General features: G+C 45.1%; 1 protein-coding gene across 4 annotated transcripts in view; it reads right to left on the bottom strand.

Annotated features, from left to right (window-relative positions):
- Window positions 1–767: 767 nt before the first annotated feature.
- The window catches only part of TMCC1 (transmembrane and coiled-coil domain family 1), a 74,529-nt gene continuing 53,929 nt past the window's right edge, over window positions 768–21,367 (bottom strand). For all 4 annotated transcript variants that reach the window (XM_054516030.1, XM_036390908.2, XM_054516029.1 and 1 more), the window contains 3 exons: window positions 13,837–14,771; window positions 7,287–7,422; window positions 768–4,963 (listed from right to left, as the gene is read on the bottom strand). In XM_054516030.1, coding sequence (XP_054372005.1) covers window positions 4,649–4,963; window positions 7,287–7,422; window positions 13,837–14,771 — 1,386 coding nt within the window. In that variant the 3' untranslated portion in view covers window positions 768–4,648. The remainder of the gene's footprint in view (window positions 4,964–7,286; window positions 7,423–13,836; window positions 14,772–21,367) is intronic.

A 21,367-nucleotide genomic window follows, 5' to 3' on the forward strand; every position in this document is an offset into this window, starting at 1 on the left:
ACTTTCAGTTTGTACAAATAACAAAGGATTCAGAAATTCTTCTATGAAACACAGTAGCCAAAATACCTCTTGTTTACAGCAGGGGCTCAACCAACATAGTGCAGTCTCTTGCCTCTGCTCAGGGAGAGGGAGCTTTCTGCTAAGGAGTGCTGTCCTGGCAGCTGCAGCCTTTCTCATCCAAACTGAGCCAGGCCTGCAACTGCTCCATCATGAGCTCCCTGAGACACACGGGTGATGCTGCAAGTGCACCTGCCTCTAAATACGCATGTCACACAGAGTGGGCCCTGAAAACCCTTAAGGACAAAGTCCACAGGAGCAAGGGCTGTTCTCATCTGGGACAGGGCAGGCCACAGACCAGTGGTGGAAAAATACAGGACCAGCTTCTGGTCCTTCCAAGACAGACACTTCGTGGGTAAGTCTGACTGAACTGACCTGCAAACTGAGTCACAGTGTGGCTGCAGGGACCCTGCCAGAGGCTGTCCCAGGCACAAGGGGGCCGGAAAGGATCAATGAGGATGAGTGCAATGCTGCTGCTCCTTTCCTCCACGTGCAAAGACCAGACACTGACACCAGCTTATTTTCATTGTGCCCTAGTGGTGCGTGGCCGGCTGAGTGTAGGATAAAGTCTGACAATCAGAGCTATGGAAAACTTGCCGACATTTTGAGCTCTCAGGGCTCAGCAGTTTTGACACACTCCTCTTCTTCTCCATGACAGCACCTCCCCCCCCTGCCCTCACCCCTCCGGAAAGATCCAAACTAGACCGGTGTTAATAGCTGAGGTCTTTATTTAAAGTTTTTTATATACAGTAAAATTGCCACAGATAAATCTGCGACAATCAGACAAGACAAATGTAAATCTCTCTCAACAATTAGCAGCTTAAGATCTATAAACTACAGTGTTACGTTCACAAGTGTCATTTCTGTACTTTTCAACCCGTGCAAGTGAGTTTTTCTGTTTATTTTTTTACACTTTTAAAACACACTTACAGCTAAGTCAATTGCCTACGACTATACCACCTGGCATACACAACACAGACACACAGGGTAACTCTTTAGCCACTTCCAGAATTCATTTAAAAACTGGCAAAACTACTCAATCTTGAACCCTTTGTAGCTTGGCTTCTTTTGTTATAATGCCTTTTCTTTTTTTAATTTTAAAAATGCATATTTTCAAAGCTGACAGACTGCTTTCCTGTAACACGCACGTAAGTCAGCAGTTCATCTGATCCCACCTAAGCACACATGGGATTGGAATAAACCAATAGAGTAACTGCTGGGAGCATGCTGAATACCCTTGAAATGAACTAAGAAAAAAGAACTTTATAAAAGTTTTAAAAGTTTTTTTTTTTTTTTGCATCCAGATTTTCTTTCTTCTTTATATTGAAGGAAATAGGGGAAACAGATGAACTTCACTTGAACCCTCAAATGTTAATAAGGAGGTGCTGCTCCTGGAATTTACACAGTCCATAGTAATTTTCCCTTTTTATGTGCCAAGGCAGTATGTGCTAAACGCATCTAAGCAATTTCTGAATCACTTCAACTCTGAATATGAAATGTTTTGGGAAACATTCTGCAACTCAGAGATGGTCACTAAAAAGTTTTTATCTACAAAGGAGGCTATTAAAGGTACTCACGCACGCACTCACATCCACAGCAGAAACTGTTCTCTACACGTCACCCAGAAGCACTCCATCAGGAAAGCAAACACCACCATGTACAAGGAAAGGGAGCTTTAAAGCTAGAATCACATTTCCAACAACATCATCATTAAGCTATCAGAAATCATCACAGACTTTCAAATTGAAGAGGGAGGAAAATCCCAAAATGTTCTGCTAGTGCAAAAGGCAAAACACATGGCAGTCGTGTTAGGATATGAGAAGTGGATGCAGCATCATACATGACGTTACTGCAGACAGCTTTCTGGAATGGAAGAAACTGTTGAGAGAGAAAGAGACAGACACTTTGTCCAGACCCATATGTATATGGCCCTTCACCAAAGAGTTCTGAGATGTCAGTTTCTATTAAACCTGCACCTTCTGGCAAGCTAGCAAATGATATTTACTGAATATGACAGAGTTGAGAAAAGAAATGAAATTAGCATATAAAGAAGAGGGACAACACTTCCTTAAATACTACAGACACTGAAAGTCCAGAGCCACTGGCTTTTAACTCCTTCCTGATTTGACCACATGAAAACCTATCTTAAGCAATTGTAGTGTGAACAAGACTGAGAAAAAGAGGTACAAAGGCCAGGTTTCAGGAAAAAAAAGGCAACAAAGTATTTCAGTTATGTGCCAAATCATTTCTTACTGTTATTCACACATTTGTTTCTGACAAAACCTGCAAAATGGCAAGGTGATAGTTAGCCAAGAAACGCGAGTCACTAGAGAAGAGCCTCAGCGGAGCCAGGAGCAAGGGGAGGAATGGCCACACCCCCCTGCTCTGGCTGTGGCACTGCAGTGAAAGCACAAGCAGTTTTGGCTTGAGTCAGCTGTCAATCTTTTTATTTTAGTTTTAGTTTTAATTAGGACAGGAGCAGATTAGTGCACATGGTGACAGAGAGGTGTACTGGGATCCCTGGGGGAAGGGCACCTGAATTTCCTGTGACTACAGAAAAAAAGAACCCTTGGAGGAAGAAAGATTGGACAGTGGAGGGTTTGCCTTTGCTGGCAATCAGAAAACACTCAAGGTATTAACCTTGTTTGAGGGAATTTCTCAGAACCCAGAATCTGTATCATAGCACAATGCCTATGTATGTGTGTATATGTACGTTGTACATGTCTCATACATGCCCATGTACGTTTTCAACTGGTTTAGGTCACTTGGGCAATATTTGATTCCTAGAGGGAAGTTGATCCTGGAATGAAGGAAAACAGTAAGACCTAACTAAACACCATAAATGGTTTTGACAGAATCCTGGAGGGTTTTTTTTTTAGATTTCATGAAGACAAAAGATGAATCTTGGCACTGTTATGGTGAAAGGGACAGCAGTTAAAAATCAGCACAGAATGAACACAGTTTTCTTGGACTTGAGGGCTGCCTACCTGTACCAACAGGTCACCAGTAATGGCACATTGTGAAGACTTGGGGCTGCATTTGAAGCTGGCATTTCCTTTTGGGATTTGCACAGGTGTCTGCACCAAGTGCTGTCCCTTGTAGCTGAAAAAGAGGATGGCACACCACAGATACAGACACACAAATAATCTTACCAGAGCCTGACAGGAGGAAAACTTTGGTTTCGCTTTTCAGGGTTTTTTTTGTTTGTTTGTTTGTTGGTTTTGGGGTTTTTTTGTTTGGTTTGTTTTTTTTTTTTTAGTTAGAACTATTTTTGAGATAACCATTCTGTTAAGTGAACTGTCGAGTCAGTATTTCTTTCCTCAAAAGAACCTGTCTTTTCCCTAGGAAGAGATGAACAGAAATTCCTTGCTCTTATCCTGAGGCCAGGAATGAGAGATGACATGCAAACAAAAAATACAAACATAGCATCCTTCACATGTGGAAAAAGGAAAAAAAGCCCTGCATGACAAAAAAGTGTGGAGAAAACAGATGTTTTCCATGATGCTGCATCTTTAAGCTCAGGAGGACAGACAAATGGCATATGGACAGTGCTGCATTTGACAGCCTGACACTAGAAACTACTCTCTGCCCTTCTCAGAACTGCTTCAGGACAAGACGGCTCACAATTATTCACGCATTTCTTCATTTAAAAACATCACTTCTTTATTTGAAAGAAAAAAGTAATGACCCTCCCAACCCCTTCAAAAAAAAACCCCAATAATAATAATAATAATTATAATAAAAAATCCTATTAGAAACAATAAGGAAGCACTGAGAGTTTGAGTATTACACTCTTCAAGTATGCTGTTCGGATTTTTTTTTAAATCTGTGAATATACATATATTAAAAAAAAACCTTAAAAGTGCGACCAAGGGCTTCTGCTTAAAGAGTATATGTATTTCAAGGACTACTTCAAAATACTGTAGCACGACTGTGCAGTTACTGTATATGGCATGAGGCTTCCACTCCATATACTCAGCCAAGTCAGCCAGCCTTACAGAAAGTTACTGAAGTCAGGTTAACACAAACGGCGAACCCAGATGCTGAGCTGGGAGAGATCCACACGTTGTTGTTTTTCTCTTGTTAAGGAAAGAAACCACTCAACGCATACACTCGGACATGGAATGTGAGCAGACTTCACAGTAAAAGTTTAGTGTTACAGGTTTGCTGTGGTACCATCATTCAAGGCTGTGCACTAGATTGAGCTTTGCTCATCTTAAACTAACCACGTTCTCTTCTTCCTGACAGGTTTAGTACAGTAGTTCAAGCCACAATTTAAACTGCCCATTGGTATGCTCCAAATTTCTGTGTTTTATTCATTTCTTTTGTACACTTTAAAGAATCTTAAGATTTGCATCCAAAGAGAACCATGCTACATAAAAATTATCCAGGATTCTCGACAAAAGAGTTCTTGAGTAAAATCTAAAAAATACTATTGCAATGCATCTTGCAGAGAAAAAACGTTATTCTAAATGTAAACAAATTCACTCGGACACTTTAAAACTTCAGCAGAGTAGTTGCTGACTAATCTTTGCCACACTTGCTCACCAGGAGCGCCAGGAGCGAGCGGCGCAGCCCATTCCTGCCACCATCATCTGGGGGGAGACAAGAATCGTTCCAAGTAGCCGGTGATGGCATCCCAGTGCTTCCACAAAAAGGCAATGAAAACCACTATAAATAAAGTGCTGAACGTCCTATTGCGAGTCTTCATCAGGGGCACAACGCAGTTGGCCACAGTGGAGACAAAGACGAGGAGGACAGCCATGACAGCCAGCAAGATGTTGATGAACTTCCCCAGTAGGTTCCTGGCTGTGGCATTCTCCAGCCCCTCCAACTGCACCACTTGCTGCTGCTGCTGCTGCAGCTCCATCTTGGAGATGCGCGTCTGGCACGCTTCCAGCGCTTCCTGTGGGCAAGAGCATGTACTGGGTTACTCAAGCTCACATCTGTTACCTCACCGACCAGGCCGAGTCAGGAGCATCCCCTCACCTCACACTGCTCGTGCACTGAGCTCCTGCCCTGCAGTGGGAGCAGAGGAAGCAGTGCCACTTCTCCGAGGTGAGAAGCCCCTTGCTGACTGGGCACTGCAGCCTGCAGTACACCACGGCACCTCATCCACACCCAGAAAGCTTGACATGGAGATGCCAGGCTGGGAAACCCCACAGCTTCTGCCAGAAGGGGGCTACCCAGCCACCTGGTCACCTCAGCTTTTTCAGCAAGAGGCCACTCAGAGGACAGAAGTGCTGTGCCTAGCCAGAAATCTTCACTTCTTCTGGGATGTGCATTCCCAGAACCTCAACTTCCATCACCTTCCTTGGAGTCACTTGTGCTTATCTGACCCCTTTGCAGAAAACTAGGCAACCTTGCAGAAAACTACATCAACAAAAATAACTACCAAAGGCTCAGCTGTGTTCCGCTTGCCTAATGAGCTGTGAGCTCAGAGAAAGGTCTGAGGGGCACTATGGCTGGGACTGCACAGCTGCCATTGCAGGAAGGATATCTTCTCCAGACTGCAGCAAGCTGTGGCACTGGCATAGCTCCAGCTGACTGTGAGAGCTGGGGAAAGACATCTAGAAGGGTAAGAAGCATGAGATTTATGGAACTGCCTACAGGAAGAGGCAAAATGAAAGGAGGTGTAAGGAGAAGACTACCCTGCACAAATCCACCTCTTTAAAGCCCCACTGACTCAAGTGGGATTTGTCAGACCTTTTCACCGGGCTGAACCCCAACTGGACCAACCCAACCTGCACTAAAACACTGGTGACATGCAATGCAGGGGGCTAGGGAGAGGGAGAGAGGTTTTCAGGCAATTAACACCAAGAGAGACTTCTGCTCTTGAAAATACCAAGTTACAATATTTCCACCAATCTCCCCTCAAGAGTCACCTTTTCCAGACACATAGGCCAACTGCAAATATGATATACAAGTCTGCAGCAGTCCTTCCCAGACTGATCACCAAAAAAGGAACCAGGACTGTTCCTCTGCAACAGTAGCCCATGCTCTTAAATAGTTTTTTATACAACAAAACACTTCCCTCTTCCCCAGCAGTGCTGAGAAATAGGCTGTCCCAACTTTTAAGATTACACTAAAAGTACTGAATCATACAATGAAAATTAAAAAAAAACTGTTGAGAAATCCCACTTCAATTCAATCTTCCTGCCATCTGAATTTAGAGAGGAGAACAAAACCCGACTGTTGTAACACTCCCCCAAGGGAGAGCCTCCTGTTTACACTGCCAGGGGCCATTGTACCACTGTGCACAGACACTGATTAAATTTAACTTAAAGGTCATTGTCACCTGTTACATTTCTCACTGCATCATGTCTGTGGGGGTCAATGAAACATGAATGCCTCTCCTTGGTTAAGACCCCTGAAAGCACAGGGCAGAATTGCTCAGCTGTCCCAAACAGCAGTGACCAGGAAGAATGTTTGACAATCAGAGTTACATCTGGTGTATGAACAGCATAGCCTGCTTGGTCTTCAGAGGAAATCACCTGGCTGAAGTACCACTGCAGGAAAAAGGGAGAACTCTTAAACTACAACTCTCTGCTCACACTACAAATATTTCCCATTAGCAATCAGAACTGAGATATCTGTTAAAACTACCACAGCAAGTCCTTATAATAGTCAAGAGACTTGTTTCTGAATAGGCCTTTCTCTGTAAGGGTCAGCAGCTGCTTTGCTTTGTAGAAGGGCCTCCAACTTCAAGATCTCTGTTTCACAACCTTTTTTACATACTAAAAGAAACTTTTAGAAACACCTCCTTATTTCTTCAAAGCCAACAGAAAGAACTGTTTCCTGACTCAATGCAGGGCACACACAAAGCCATTTTTCCTTAGATGTATGTGACCATTGCTGTAAAATCAGTGACACAACCACACCCCAGGGCCATGTACTGGGAACATGACTGTAAAAAAGTGTTTGGGTCACGGCCCATTGAGTGTCTAATACAAAAACCTGCACCAAAAGTGGGCTCTGGCTCCTGCTCTGCTCCAGCTGAGTGGCAGGTTCCCTTGGTGTGGGACACAGCCCTGCTTTACAGAGGACGTTACCTGGAGAGATACCCAGAGGTCAGAGATGGAAAAAGGACCTTTTCGAATGCAGCAGTTTAGCAATAAAGCTACAAGGATTAAAAACAAATACTGAAGTGCAGGCATATTTCAAAAGTGAATGAGTTCCTGAAAGAGCAGGCAAAGGGCAGGACTTGGGTCATTGGTTCTGTCACCCACCTGGATGTCCCGGGCTCGCTCGTAAGACTGATAGGCAATCTTTTCCTCCATGCTGGCCAGCTCCTGTTTTAAATTGAGAATCTCGTTCTGGTGGAGCTCAGTCAGGTCATTTAACTGCTCTTCAAGTCTTTCACATCTAGAAATGACAACACACGGTACAATGGCTTTAATGAGAAGAGGATGGCAAAATGACACCAGTGACAAACAAGCAACGAACACCATGGCTTGTGTACTGAAACCAGCATGGCTGCCTCAGTCAGCACACAGCACACTCTAGCACTAATGCCCTCTTGCTGGGAATTACTTCTTTCTACCAAGTAAACTCTGTGATACTGTTCCTAACCTGGAGAAAACACAATTGCATGGTAACTGTTAAGTGATGCAAGAAATCGAGGACAGAATAAGAATAGAATGAAGTATTCACCAAACTTCTGTGTAAACCAAACAACTCCCTTCTATAATACCATAAACTCCTAAGCGTTTTTATCTACACTTGGAACAGTAATGGGCATAAAAATTACACAGAAATGACATGTGACTGATGCCTCAGAGAACATGGTGTTACTGTCTGATCTCTGCATGAGGTCACATGGATCTTTGATTTGCTTTTCCTTTATCTCCCATGAATGATGCAACTTAACAAGCAAATACCATCACATTATTTGTAAGAAGGACACATGAATCACTAACCTGCAGGCTTATTTTTCAGTTTGCTCCTGGTGAATGGACCAGGAGCAGTCCTGAGAAGAGGGTTGCTTAAACAAACTGAGTTATAACAACTCGGAGAGATAAAGTTTTGCTTCTCCCTAAGAGAGTTATAAATTAACTGAAATGGTAGCTCTGATGGTAACAAAGGTATGGGCACAGCTGTGGTGGCCATTGGGCCTTTTCCACTGTCTACTCACTGTAGCAGATGGAAAAAGCTTACCACACAGTCCTTATCATCTGAATCTTGATGCTAATAACCAAGACATTTCTAAGGATATAACCACAGAGATAATTCCTTGTTTAAATTTTGGTTTTCTTTTGACTCCACTGAATTTAATTACTACAAAAAAAAACCCCACAAGATGAACAAGAAATATTTATCTAGAATGAAGAATTTAATTGCAAGTTCTGAAACTAAGACACAAATCCTGCTTCTCATTTTTTTCAAGATTTTTTTTTTTGTGTTTTAGAATCTGTAGTCAAAAGCTAGCCTTTAAAAACAGTCTTAGTGTTTTGTTTTTAATAGACAAGTATGAAAAGAATTTTTGTTTATGTTCCTAATGCAATATTACTTTAAACTAAGAAGGAGTCAGACACAGCATGACAATTTGCAGCAGTAAAATGCATGAGGTCAACCTGCAGTGAAACCAAGACAACTGCCAGCTGACATGGCTGAGCCCAGAAAGGTGCCAGAAGAGCTCTGCAATTGTGCCAGGATACACCAGAGAACTGGTTTCCCAGGACCGACAAGGGAATGGCCATATGAAGACTGGCTAACAAAGAAGGAGCCCAGATAATTAATATTGCCCTTTGTTCCCACATGACTTAAAACTGACAACAAAACTTGCCAACAACCAAAAAATCACAACTAAACCCACTCCAAGCCCCAAAGGCAGCATCAATTACTTGAAATATATTGTTTGTTACTATATTACAAAATTCAGCAGTGTGTTTATCACACAAAAAGAAACTTAAGCATTTCTGAAAATAGCATGATTGTATTTTTTAACCTCGTCTCACATAAAAACACTTTTCATAAAGCAGCTGTTGCCAAGCAGCTTAAATCCTGTTCTCTAACAGGAAACAATTGTATTTTAATAACTTCAAAACTACCTCAATCTACAGGAAACATAAGGAAACCCTGCTAATCTGTATAGTTAAAGAGTTTAAACAGAACATGATTAGCAGAAGGGTTGGCTCCAATCTTCCTGCCCTGAAGACTGCAGAATAACCAGTTCATTCCCAATCCACACTTCACTCCCTGCTCAACACCAGAACTGCTGCAGTTTGCATCCAAGAATCACCTGCACTTTCAGAACTCACTGTGTCAGGCAACTGCTAGAACTGGGTTATTTAAAAAAAACCACATCCCTGCCCCCACTAACCTACCCTGATTTATTTTTTAAATGACACATCCTCCATTCAGCTTATTTTTACTTCTTGTCCCAATATCTACAATTTAGAAAATAATTTTTTCCAGCTGCTTTCTACTGGTGTTCAAATTTAAAAAGCACTAATGGGACCCAGAACCAGGGTTTCCCTATTGAAAGCTGATTTGCATTTAAGTGGGAGTATTACACAAATAAAAGGGATAGGCTACCTGTCAAGAGGGTTAAGATGAAATACATGCCTCTAATTCATCAGTGCCAGGGTCTACTGAACAAACTAAACTTGTCTGTGAATATAGCAGTGCCCTGAATAATCAAATCCCACTTCACCTCATGTATGGAAAATGCCTCAAGAACTATTTTGTTACTATTTAAAATGTGAAATTTATCCTTAAAAGAACAAGGTCCAGAAACATCTCTGTGCAGCAGACCAATGCTGCCTGTCACAAGTATCACAGAGATGATCAGAGCTGTTCCTACGGACACAGTAAATAGCTGGGGTGCTTGGCTCAAGTGTGGGATATGGGAACACTTCATTTCAAATAGCTGTGTTGTATTTCCACATGTTTTCTGAGGCTCACTGCGTGGGAATTGCAAAAGTGGTCTAAAAAAGGCGCAGAAACACAATTATGGCCATTTCATTTTTTTAAAAAAGCTTTAAGGTATTTTAAAGTAATAGCTGCAAAATGCACAGCTAGCACAGCATATGGAAGGGAGGGATGTGATAAAAAAAGGCATTTGATCTGCACTTAGTGCTATGGTGAGTAAAGAAACTCTGATCAAAGTAATGCTACAAAGACATCTGCATTAGACTGTGAATGAAATTTAGTACCTGTCTTCAGATGTCTCTCAAGATGGACCTTTTCCTTTTTATAGCTATGCCATACAAACCTTCATGTAATCTTTATTTGTCACTAAATACATCTTTATGCTACTGACTGCTTCAAATAGTGGAGTAAACAGCTAAAACCAGAAGTTACTTCTAGTATGCTCCAAGTCTTTGATCTGGCAGGACAGACGAAGGACAGAGCTTGCTCCCAACAGGGAGCACAAGCTGCTCATGACACCCGCACACATCCGTGTACTTCCAGCTCCGAGCCTCCCTAGAAGGAGGACAGACAGCTTTGCAGGGATGTTTTGGTGCTGTCCTGGCTGGGTGAGCACCAACACGCTGCTTCCACTGCCTGGCCACGCTCCAGAACAGCCTTGCCAACCCTCCCAGACCTCAGAGGTTTAGCTCCTTTGATCTATTTTAAAACACATCATGAGGACAGACTGAAGTGTGACAATTAAGACTACATCAGAACCCAGACAAATGGAAGCACCAGTGACTAGCCTTTAGGCTGAAGGTTTTCTTCTGACAGGAGCATGGGAGACCTAAATGCCCTTTCCAAGGCCGTCAGGCTTGGGAAGAAACCCAAAACCTTAGACTGGCCACACTCCAAATATGTGAGGTTATGGTTTTGCCATGTACAAACAGGTTCCTGAAGGGACAAGCAAGATGAAAATACTCAGCAGGAACTTTATTTCAGTCTTGATAGCACAGAAAGTCCCTGCTCGTACCAGTAAACAACTGCCACCTTCCAATAATGAGATTAGCAACAAGCCATTACAGCGCTTGCTCCTGGTGCAGAAGAAAACAATGATGGCCAAGTACCGTCAGACTCTTCCTTCCTCCCTGGCTCAGCCCCAGCAGAGCAGAGCAGTGCTCAAGGGCCAGCACGTGCTGGGCAGCACAGCCCACCCTGGCCTTGCCATGGTGCTGCCAGGCCTGCACCAGGGCGGGAGAACTGGAGAAACTGGACAGGTGAGTCCCTGCCTCTGAGACTAGGCTTAGCAAACCAGCAGCCACATGGATGGTAGACAAGATTTGGAAGCAGGGAGAGGGGAGGGAGGAGATGAAGGAGGTCATGGAAAACCTGTGAGGCAAGCCATGGCTGATAAACAGAAACTGCACAAACAAAAACGGGAAAAAAGATCAGAACCTACAAAACAGTAGACAATTAAAGAAAGAGGAAATGGATTAAGACCAGGTGAGAAAATGTCATGGCATGTTCTTTGTTCCAGCTTCCAGGTAAAATGCAAACACTCAGTGTCACCTGACAAGAAAAAGACTTCTCCAAAAACTTTTTTTTAAGCTCCAACTCAACTCTGTGTTTGTTTTTAAAAGCTTCCCATAAACAGCAGAGTTAGGAGATATTTACAACTTTTAAAGCCAATTATGATTAATCTGAATCCTCAGCCTGCCAGCATTAAATCACAACTTCTTTTCCCTTTTTTTAGCTTTTTTCTGAAGAGAGCTGAGGAGCAAGCGGGGTTCCAGTTGGAGGAACAGGCACCACCCCTCCCTGCCAAGGCAGCAGCACCCTCTGCCCTTGGACACATTACATCACCGTCCACTTCTAAGGTGATGTTGGCTTTTATCATTGTGATAGTTCAAAATACAGAAGCTATAAAAACAAGAATCTACATTTGTACAGTCCTGTAGTCATCTAATCGTGATTAACCCATGAGCTCTTGCTGATCATGCAGTTACCCACACAGACAAGGGCACGGAGCGTGGTTTAACTGGTCCTCTTTAAAGGTCACACCTTTAATTAATTTGCATCAACATTCCAAATGACAGGTCTAAATTACTGTCTTAAGCTTTTATAAGCCAAATGCAGATTGTCCCTGCTTTTCACTCCAGGCTGCCTTGGTTAGTGCTTGGGGTCTGGGCTGACCTCAGGGGAGTAAAGCTCTGCAAAGGTTAATGGCACATAACAGATATGACTTCATGGTGAGCTAGTATGGGGCCTACGTGAACCTTGCTCAGAGGTGTTGGGCAGTAAGCAGCCCGCTTAGCTGACAGCGCACATCAGTCCCCAAGGTCTGCTATTGTACTTTCAGGCCACTCCTTCAGCTATGCTGTGCTTGCATTAGCGTTCCACCATGAATGGCTGCTGCTGTATGTGTGAAACAACAACCTACACAGCAACAGACAACAGCACCTCTCTCCTCTCTGAGGAGCAGAAGATCCAGCTCTGCATCGCTTTGGGATGACTTGATGACACTGAGGCACAAGGAACCAAAGCTGCTGTGCTGGTTGCCGGTTTCAGTCAAACTGCTGATTATTACAAAGCAGGATTAGAAAGCAGTGTTGGCTTTGTTTGCCCAAGCTCTGCAAAGCACACTGAGAGCCTGCTGTCTCTACCAGATCCTAGCAGGTTAGCCTTTTCCAGAGTTTTTCTAATGTTTTGGCATAAGCACGTCTAAAGAGCTGTAGGGCAACTCTATGTTACACTGCACAAACCAGTGCAGCAAGTGGCACAGGGCACTTCAGCAAGCCTGTACACACCCCCAGCAGCTCTGCTGTGCCTTTCAGGTTGTGTTTCACATCCTGGCAAAGCAATGAAGGCCATAAAGAACCTCGTGACAACAGCGTACTGTCCTTCATTAGAAGGAGGGCTTGCGCTTTGCATTTGTTATTTAAAGTTTAAGAATCCTGTCCAGGGTGCCTGCAGAAGGGCAGCTAGTAACTCTTCCCTTCAGAGCCTGGAGTCAAGCCCTTGCTCCCAGCATGCGTGTGGGGGGACATCAGGTGTTTGGCAGGACAGCACAGTGCAGTCTGCAGAGAGCCTCTCCTACCCAGCAAGGAGAGGGAAGCATTCCCTCAGCACCTCTCCATGGGCAGCTTTCCTCAGCAGGGAGGTGGGGGCAGCCGGTCAGGCTGCCTTACTGAAGGCCTGTCACCTCTCCCCTGTGACTTCATCAGGGATCAGCAGTACTGCAGCAACTGCTTCACCTTTCCATTCACTTCCAGTGAGGGGAAGACTGATGGAAACATAGGTCACCTGCTTCCAGTGCCCTATAATCTCCACAACAAGAGCACTGTCAGTATCTGACATTTAATTCAACTTCATTTCCCTGAGTGCTGCCTCTGTGGACTGAAAAAAGAAGGGAAGGGATATCTTAGTTTTGGCACGTGGGCAAGATCATGTATTTTTAGAGAACTTGAAGAAAGCTGGAATGTTTCTTTCTCTGGTAGATATGGATCTGAGTGTTGGAGAAGGCATGGTCAAGTCATGTCTGCATTAGTTCCCCGTCATTTGCTTTGATCCAAATATTTTCAGGATTTTTTGCAGGGCAAAGCACTGTCTGATAACAGTAATTGCATCAATGTACTCCTGGCTTTGGGACCCCTTATAAGACCTCTTCAGCTTCACTTTTTATCTTGAAAACATTTTGAAATAACCTTTTTCCTTACAATCTCTTTCTTGTACAGAGAGGGAGGTGAGCAGCAAGATAGAAATATTGATAAAAGGCAGAACTGGGAGGGAATAGTCCTGAGAAGACCTCAGAACTATCCACTTGAATCAGGCTGCTGGGAACAGCCCGCTGAACACTACCATCCACAACTCTGGTGCTTTGCAATCACAGCATTGGAATGTCAAACAAAGTACCACAGCACATACCTGTACCGCTCCTCCTGCAGGGTCTGCATTATCAACGTGTAATCCCTCTGGTAGCGAACCTTAAGGTCCTCAAATGATTCTTCCAGTCTTGCCTGTGTCTCTCGAATTTCTTGTATCTCATGCAGTATTGCATCAAACCCTGAGCTCTGCATATCCAGAGTGTTTGTTTTGGAGCTGGAAGCTCCCACAGGGCCCCCTGTTGTACTGTTGGCTCCCACTGAGCCTGATGTGGCACTGGAACAATCCTCTTCACTGCCATATTTTGGGCTTGACTGAAAGTTCTGAATAACACCTAGAGCCTTGCCACCTGTCCCATCTTCCTGGCCTTCTTCTAAGGAGTCTTTCAGATTAGCAATATTGTCTGCACTCCCAAACTTGTTCCTTATGAGGGAGGCAATCTCCCGGGGTTTGGAAACCACAGCTCCTGCTGCTGAATGTGTGGCCTGGGAGAAACTGGAAAGTCCGCCTTTTACACTGTCAACCACTCCCTCACTGAAGCCAGTGACTTTTGCTCCAACATCTTTCAAACCCTGATGCATATCCCTGAAGACATCCTTTGGCTGCCGAGGGATCCCATTCTGTTCAATCTCTCGCAACTTTCGATGGTAATGTTCCAATTTCTTCTGCAGCTGCAAGATGGTCTGGGCTGACTTTTGATTTTTCTTCTCAAACACTTGCTTAATGCGGGCACTCTGCTGCTTGTCTGCATTGTTGGCCAATTTCAGGTACTCTGCCACGTTGTCATCACGGGCTGTTTGCTCAATTTTGATCTGCTCTGTCAGCTTCAGTATCTTCTGCTGCAGGTGTGTGATGGCCACTTTTGTCCGCTGCGGATCTGGGGTCCCATCAACAGAGTCTGCATTGATGCTGCCATCAGTGCTGGAGGCCACGGCACTGGAGGTCTGTGCCAAGCTGCTGACTTCCAATCGCTCAATCTAAGCACAGAGAGAGAGAAACATGAGTGCTAATCAGCAGCTTCACCAACAGAAAAGCTTTCCTTCTTTATGCCAACTAATTCTGAAAAATTGTATCTTTTTTCAGCTGGCCAGGGGACAGTATCAATCAGGAGAGCTTCATATATTTTAAAGAGATCCAGCAAAAGTTTAAAAAAAGCAAAACCTCTCATACTTGACTCCACTTAATCATCTCAAACAATTGAAAATTCAAGCACAAATGTGCAACAAGGCACCCCAGTTTGGCAGACCAAGCACTCCAAGATATCAGTACAAGGGCAGGGGCTCAACTAGCTAGAGAGTGAAGAGACCAAGAAGGTAATTGAGAGCAGAAGTCACAGGGTTTAACTGTACAGTACAGCACACCCGAGTCATTCCTAGTGCTTCACCTGTCTGAATAGCAGCAGCAGTGAAACCTACAACCGATCTACTACGGTCAGAAAAATGGAGCCTGAGAGGCACCCGAATGCACGCCTTGCCGCGGCAAACCCTGCGAGCAGGTGTCTCCGAGTGGGAGGGAAAAAGTGAGTTTCAAAAGACAAACCCCACGGATGGAGAAAAAAAAAAAAAAAAAAAAGTTATAGGCTGTTTCAGCTCAATCCAAGCCGCCAAGTACCCGCCGCGAACCCGCGAAGGACCGGGCAGGTGCGGTCGCACCGGCGGCTCCTGACCCGGACATTCCTCCCTGGAGCCGACCGTGCCCCCATGCCGGCCCGCCCCGGGTGGGTCCTCCGGCGGAGGAACGCCCGTCCCGCGGGACCCCCGCGTACCTTGTCCCGGCGGGGCGGCAGCGCCCGCTCCCCGTGCATGGCTCCCGCCGGCCGCCCGCCGCCCGTGCATGGCTGCGCGCCCGCCGCGGCGCGGCCCCGCCCGGCCCCGCCCGCCCCCTCGCGGCAGGGAGGCCCCGCCGGGCCGGGGAGCCGGGAGCCGCAGCCACCGCGTCCCGCAGGGAATCTCCATCCCCGAGCTTTAAAACGAACGCGCGTTTGGATCCCGCGGCCCCTGTCCCGGGGAGGAGCTGCTGAGCAGCCGCGACTGCTGCCCGCACGCTCCGCTCCCCGGGCCGTTCCACTGCAACAGCTGCCAGCCGACCCACCGCTACTGCCCGGTCGCTGAACCATGTCCGTGATTGGGAATATGCGCTTTACAAAACAAAAATGCTGTTACACTTAACTGTAACCTCTCTCACGGTTCATCATTCCGTATTTAATGCCAAAAACCCCGCAGGCTGCAACACTGGCCGGCACCGGGGGTTACCCGGGCTCCTTTCCATAACCCTAAGGTTCTCTGTTGCCCCCTCAAGAGGAAAACCAGACACCTGGGGAAGCAATTGATTCATTTTCTAGAGGAGCTCAGCTGCTGGAAACCATACAATATAATTTCTTGGTCTGTTGTGACTCCTGCAATATCAACTGCTTTCTTAAGATTGAGTTGTAGAAACCCTGGAGCTCTGGAGAGCTCAATGGAAAATTGGTGCTAAGAATTAATATTAATCAGTGGGACCAACACTATGCATGATATCAGTACTGCACAGCAAACATGCTGTCTATGAGATGTAGGGACATGCATTTGCAAGTAATACACATTTGTAAAGATAACTCTTCTTGGAATTTGTAATTTCATTAAGATTCTTCCAGGGCTGTCAGTGATCAGACTTCTCCCTATGGCCTAGACAAACACAAAGACCTTGCCTGTGCAGGGCATGCCTGGCCTGGGAGCATCACCCAGCACCCATGGCACAGCTGGTCTGTGCCTCACCCAGAGAGCAGCCCTGCCAACCAGCCGCCACCCCAAGAGCAGCACAGAGCATCTGTGCAGCACACCAAGACAATCATATTACTGTTAAATGCCTATGAACCAAGGGCTTTCTCAATCCATTCTTAACAATCTCTACCTCCTCCAGACCAAGGACATTTTAGTATTTAATGGCAGACGATGAAAACCAGAAAGATCCACAGTTTTGATGCAAAACTTCCACATTTTAATTTAATGTAACTTTTTTTTTTTTCTTTTTCATAATTGATTTTTGTCTGGGCAGTAGTAAGGGTGAGTGAGCATGGGACTGACCCAGTGTCTCAGAACCAAACAACTGCTCATCACCAGTTTGTCTGCAGCCCAGAGGCTCTGAGCTGAAATTGGCACAGATCAGTCTCATAGAACTACTGGGGCTGCAACACTACTTTGCAGTAAAGAGTTTCTATCAGCTTAATTTACTCCAGGTTTGGTATAATTAGTGTGTGTGTATGGATAATTACCATAAATCACACCAATAGTACACTCTTCCTCACATGACACAAGTTTTGTGAGAGAAAAATTTGGTGGAAACTTTCTCTTCCCCTTTTCAAGTCAGTTGACTTCAGCAAATCTGCCCAGGTTGTCTCCTTACAACTTGGTAGAAAATGAACTAGAACAGCAGTAATAGAATAAACCAAGTTGGGATAATTGCTTTATAATTACCAGATGTGTGGATATTATTCGGAAATAACAAAAAGGGTTCTTTCCAATTCAAGAGGAAAAGGCTGAATAAGTGCAGTTCTGGAACAGAACTGAGATAATTTAAATACTTTGTCCATATCGACAAGGCTTTGTAAAGGGAAGACTTAACACAAACTGGGTCCCTGGGAAATGCTGATGACATATTATTTAATTTGAGATGATGGTCAATCTGTCCTGAAAAGATGTTGGTAAATTAAATACTATAATGATCAATGTTTGTATAAGAACAGGGGTTAGAATTCAATAGTCAATCTTCCTTGCAATACAATTTTCCATTATATTTGACAGTCCAGTTAAGGGGAGCTGTGTGCCCTCCCACCAGGAGGCACACTGAGAACTGCTTTGGAATTATGCCACAAAGCAGGTGAAATCATGTGAGGGCCTTATGCTTTCTCTCTCTCAAGATCTTACCAAATTCTCAACTGTTAATGCTCTCAGGCTTTCCCTCCTGTACAAGCTTTCCAATGTCTCTATTCTGCAGCACACAACCCAGAAAGCCCCTCATGATTCTGCCTTTTCGTGCTGCTGAAGATTAAATACAGCAGTTCCTTTAAAGGTATTTCACCCTCCTAAAACTCCTCAGTAAAAGCATATACCGGTCATTCACCAAGAAGATGGATTGTTGCTTTAAAACACTCAGGGCAGCTGGCCTAAGCAAACAGCAGCTTTCAGAGCAAGCCTGCTGCAAGGGGGCAACTCCTGCTTCCTCCTCCCTCCCCTTGGGAAGCCTGGAGCTTCACGAGTGTGACTGAAAATTGTCATGCTACTTAAAATAAACACATGGAGGGCAAAGTGAGACGGGAGCTCAGAGTGAGACTGCACAGCCCCAGAAAGAAGATAACAGCACCTGAGGTGCCTGGGTTAATCAACTTCCCAGTGACTGCACACCTGACTGGCAGCTAAAACTAGCCATGAAAACATTCAGAACTTGTTTGGCTTCCTTTTCCCACTGTGCTAAAGGCAATACAGTCATAAGAAAGACAGAAAGTCTATGAGACTCATAGAAAGTCATAGGTTTTAGACTTCCTGTTTGGAAACACCACTCAACAGCATCATTAGCACATGGCAGGTGCAGGGATGGGCACAGAGACTTGGCCAACCCCTCCACCTAGGTGGACAGATGGTCACCAGCCTCAGGCAGGCTCAGGAGCAGAGACTCAAAATCTCTGATGACAGTTACAAGGGAGTTGGTTTGTTAGTAAGCAAGATCTCTAATCAACGCCTCAGAGGAAATAAAAATCACAGGGGAGAAAAACCCCCACCATTCTTTGTGCTCAACCACATCTGCAGAGTAAAAGCCCCCCCAGGCCCCATTTCATTGGATCTGCGTTACCTAAGTGCACATTTGAATAAACACACACAGAATCCCCAGCAGGTACAATGAAGAGATACTTAAACATCACAAATTACCATGAGGTACCCTTAACACATTAGATTAACTGCCATCAACAGTCCTAAGTCACCTCCCTGCATGCCACCTGCAGCACATGATTCTTGAAACACATGGGTTAACATGGGACCAGCCCCACTGTCTCATGAGCAGTCAGTGTCCCGTTCCTCTGTGTCATTGTACATGGCACAACTTACCACAGGTCTCAAAGGAAACAAAAAGTGTCACAAACTCCCCTGCCTCATCCACTTGGGTGATGCAATAAGCTCTTTATGACCTACACCTGATCGAGAATTGAGAGTCTATTTTTCTAATGCTTTGCTTTTTAAATGTTGTTACTGAATCACAGATCAGTTGGGGTTGGAAGGGACCTCTGGAGTTTACCTGGTCCAACCTCCTCCTCAGGCAGGGCCACCAAGAGCCAGCAGCTGCCCAGGACCATGTCCAGAAAGCTTTTGAGTATCTCCCAGATACTACTTTCACATCCTGCATTTGTGGATCTGTCTGTAACAGAAAGTTGGATCTGTCTGTCTGTTGCACACTGCCACACATCTGATACCAGCAACTCTATGGGTCACTATTTACTTCTAGTTGCATATTTCTGTGATTCCAAATCCTGCCAACAGCATATGTAAGGGAGAATATTTCTGTTCATTCATCTCTCAGGTAAATACAGACAGAAGATCTAGGTACTGCTGCACTGAACCATCCCTAGAAACAACTGCTCACTCACATGTGGATTCATTTACAAATTCACCTTCCACCTTCCTTCAGCAAGTGCTCAGGGTGCATATATGCTCCCGCTCTACAAAACAGCTGCCTTGGATTTACTGTCAAGAAAAAGAAAAAGGAAAAGCAGAAAACATGTCCAGTGTGATTCCTTGTGACACACTGCAGTTATTCTGAAAAACTGTATTGACTGATTTAATCTTCAGAAACTGCAGCAGCTTTGCTTTTTAACAGGCTCCAGCTACTCACCCACAAAAACCTATGGTCATCCTTGACAGCAACTGCACTGAGGTGTCTCTAGCATGCCCCTAAATCCAAATCCAAATTAAACCTGGCTAAGGAAAGCACACAAACAGATGGACAGCTCAAGAAGTCTTGCTGTGTGTTTTTCACAGCACACCTCATTGTTTAGATTATAAAATGGGGATTTCTGAAAGTTATACAGCCTTTGCCTATGAGCAATTAACCCTCAAAATGATGGGAAGATCACCATGGTTATGGATTAAAAAAAAAAAAAAACAAACAGCGAGAAAACAAAAAATGAAAAATTACTCTGAAAAATATTCAATAAAAAATTCCAGTACAATGCCTTTGCCTGCCTCAGTCAACAGCTTGAGCAGGAAACCAACACTGTGACACCAAGAGGAAATGGCTTCACACCTTACTCACAATGGTTAAACAGTCACGAGTGATGATTGCTGCAACAGGAATGCGCTAATGGTGCATCTGCCAACACAGAGCCCCACAGGCCTGCTTTGGAGAGAGGGGAGAGGGCAGGTCCCTGCCCCGGACAGAAGGGCTTGTGGGCAACCACAAAGGGGAAACATTTCACATATGCTGCATATACTGCATGCATTTGGGCATTCCCTTTCTTTAGGGGTGTTGAAGCCAAGCAGCTCCCTGCCCAACCCCGTACTGGCACAGCCTGGGGACAGACAGGACAGCAGCTCCCTCTAGAGCCAATCTGTGAGTTCACTGGGAACCAAGTGATAAGGTGCTTGGGGATGTTCTTACTACTTTCCCAAATGTGGTTCACCATCAGGCCCAAGACAGCAGAAACACCACTGGAGGAAAAGGTGACCTGGGACTGCTTCACTTGGCACTGGTGCCAAGAGCAGCATCCCTCAAGCAACGGCCTGAGGCACATTAACAAACCCTCACTTGGGATTTGGTAAAGCCAGCTGCGGGGCGACTTGCCCATGGCCTTGTACCTAATTCAGTATGAAATGGAGATGTGACTTCATGTGTCACATCAAGTGCCAAAAATAGTTTAGCTGTAAAGCAGCCAGCTGTCTTTTCCTCAGAGTTGTCAGCAGCAGACCCATATTCAGCTGCAGCCCTTCCTGGTGTTGGGAGCAATGATGAAGATGCTGCTGCCACACGGCATCATACTCGCTGTCCCAGGGGCAGCTTCTGTCACAACCAACACTACCTGTTCCACAGGGGAGCTCCAGCGAAGCCTTGTCAGTGAAGGCAATTGCTGGTCACAGATGCTTCCCCCACAGCACCGTGCTGTCAGCGCAGGGGGGTTCAGGGGGCTCCACATGTTCCCCCTGCTTGACTCCCCCTGCCCAGGGCTCCCTGCCTCTCGGGAAGCAAATGTTTCACTTACTAACTGGTTAAGAGGTAGCTGAAGCTACAAAGCTGGCCTCCATCTTTCCCAACTGCCCCTCAGGCACATGCATCCCTGACGCCTACCAGCCCAGTATGGTGGGCTGAGGCAAGAACACTGCACAAGCTGTTCCCTCAAGCAGGACTGGAACATGTGGGACTAGGCACTAGCTTGGCCTACAAGTACTTATTGACATCCCAGAGACAGAAGGGATTGACACAATCCAGTGTAAAGTCTCCCTTAAGAGGCTGTCTACAGCCCCTTTAATTCCTTTTAAACAACATTGCTGCCAAAGACATCACCTTCTTGACCTCAAATTTCTGAAATCCTGAGAAAAAGATATTTTTGAGC

The sequence above is a fragment of the Molothrus ater genome, chromosome 11 (assembly GCF_012460135.2).
Source record: "Molothrus ater isolate BHLD 08-10-18 breed brown headed cowbird chromosome 11, BPBGC_Mater_1.1, whole genome shotgun sequence".
In the NCBI taxonomy this organism is placed as follows: domain Eukaryota; kingdom Metazoa; phylum Chordata; class Aves; order Passeriformes; family Icteridae; genus Molothrus; species Molothrus ater.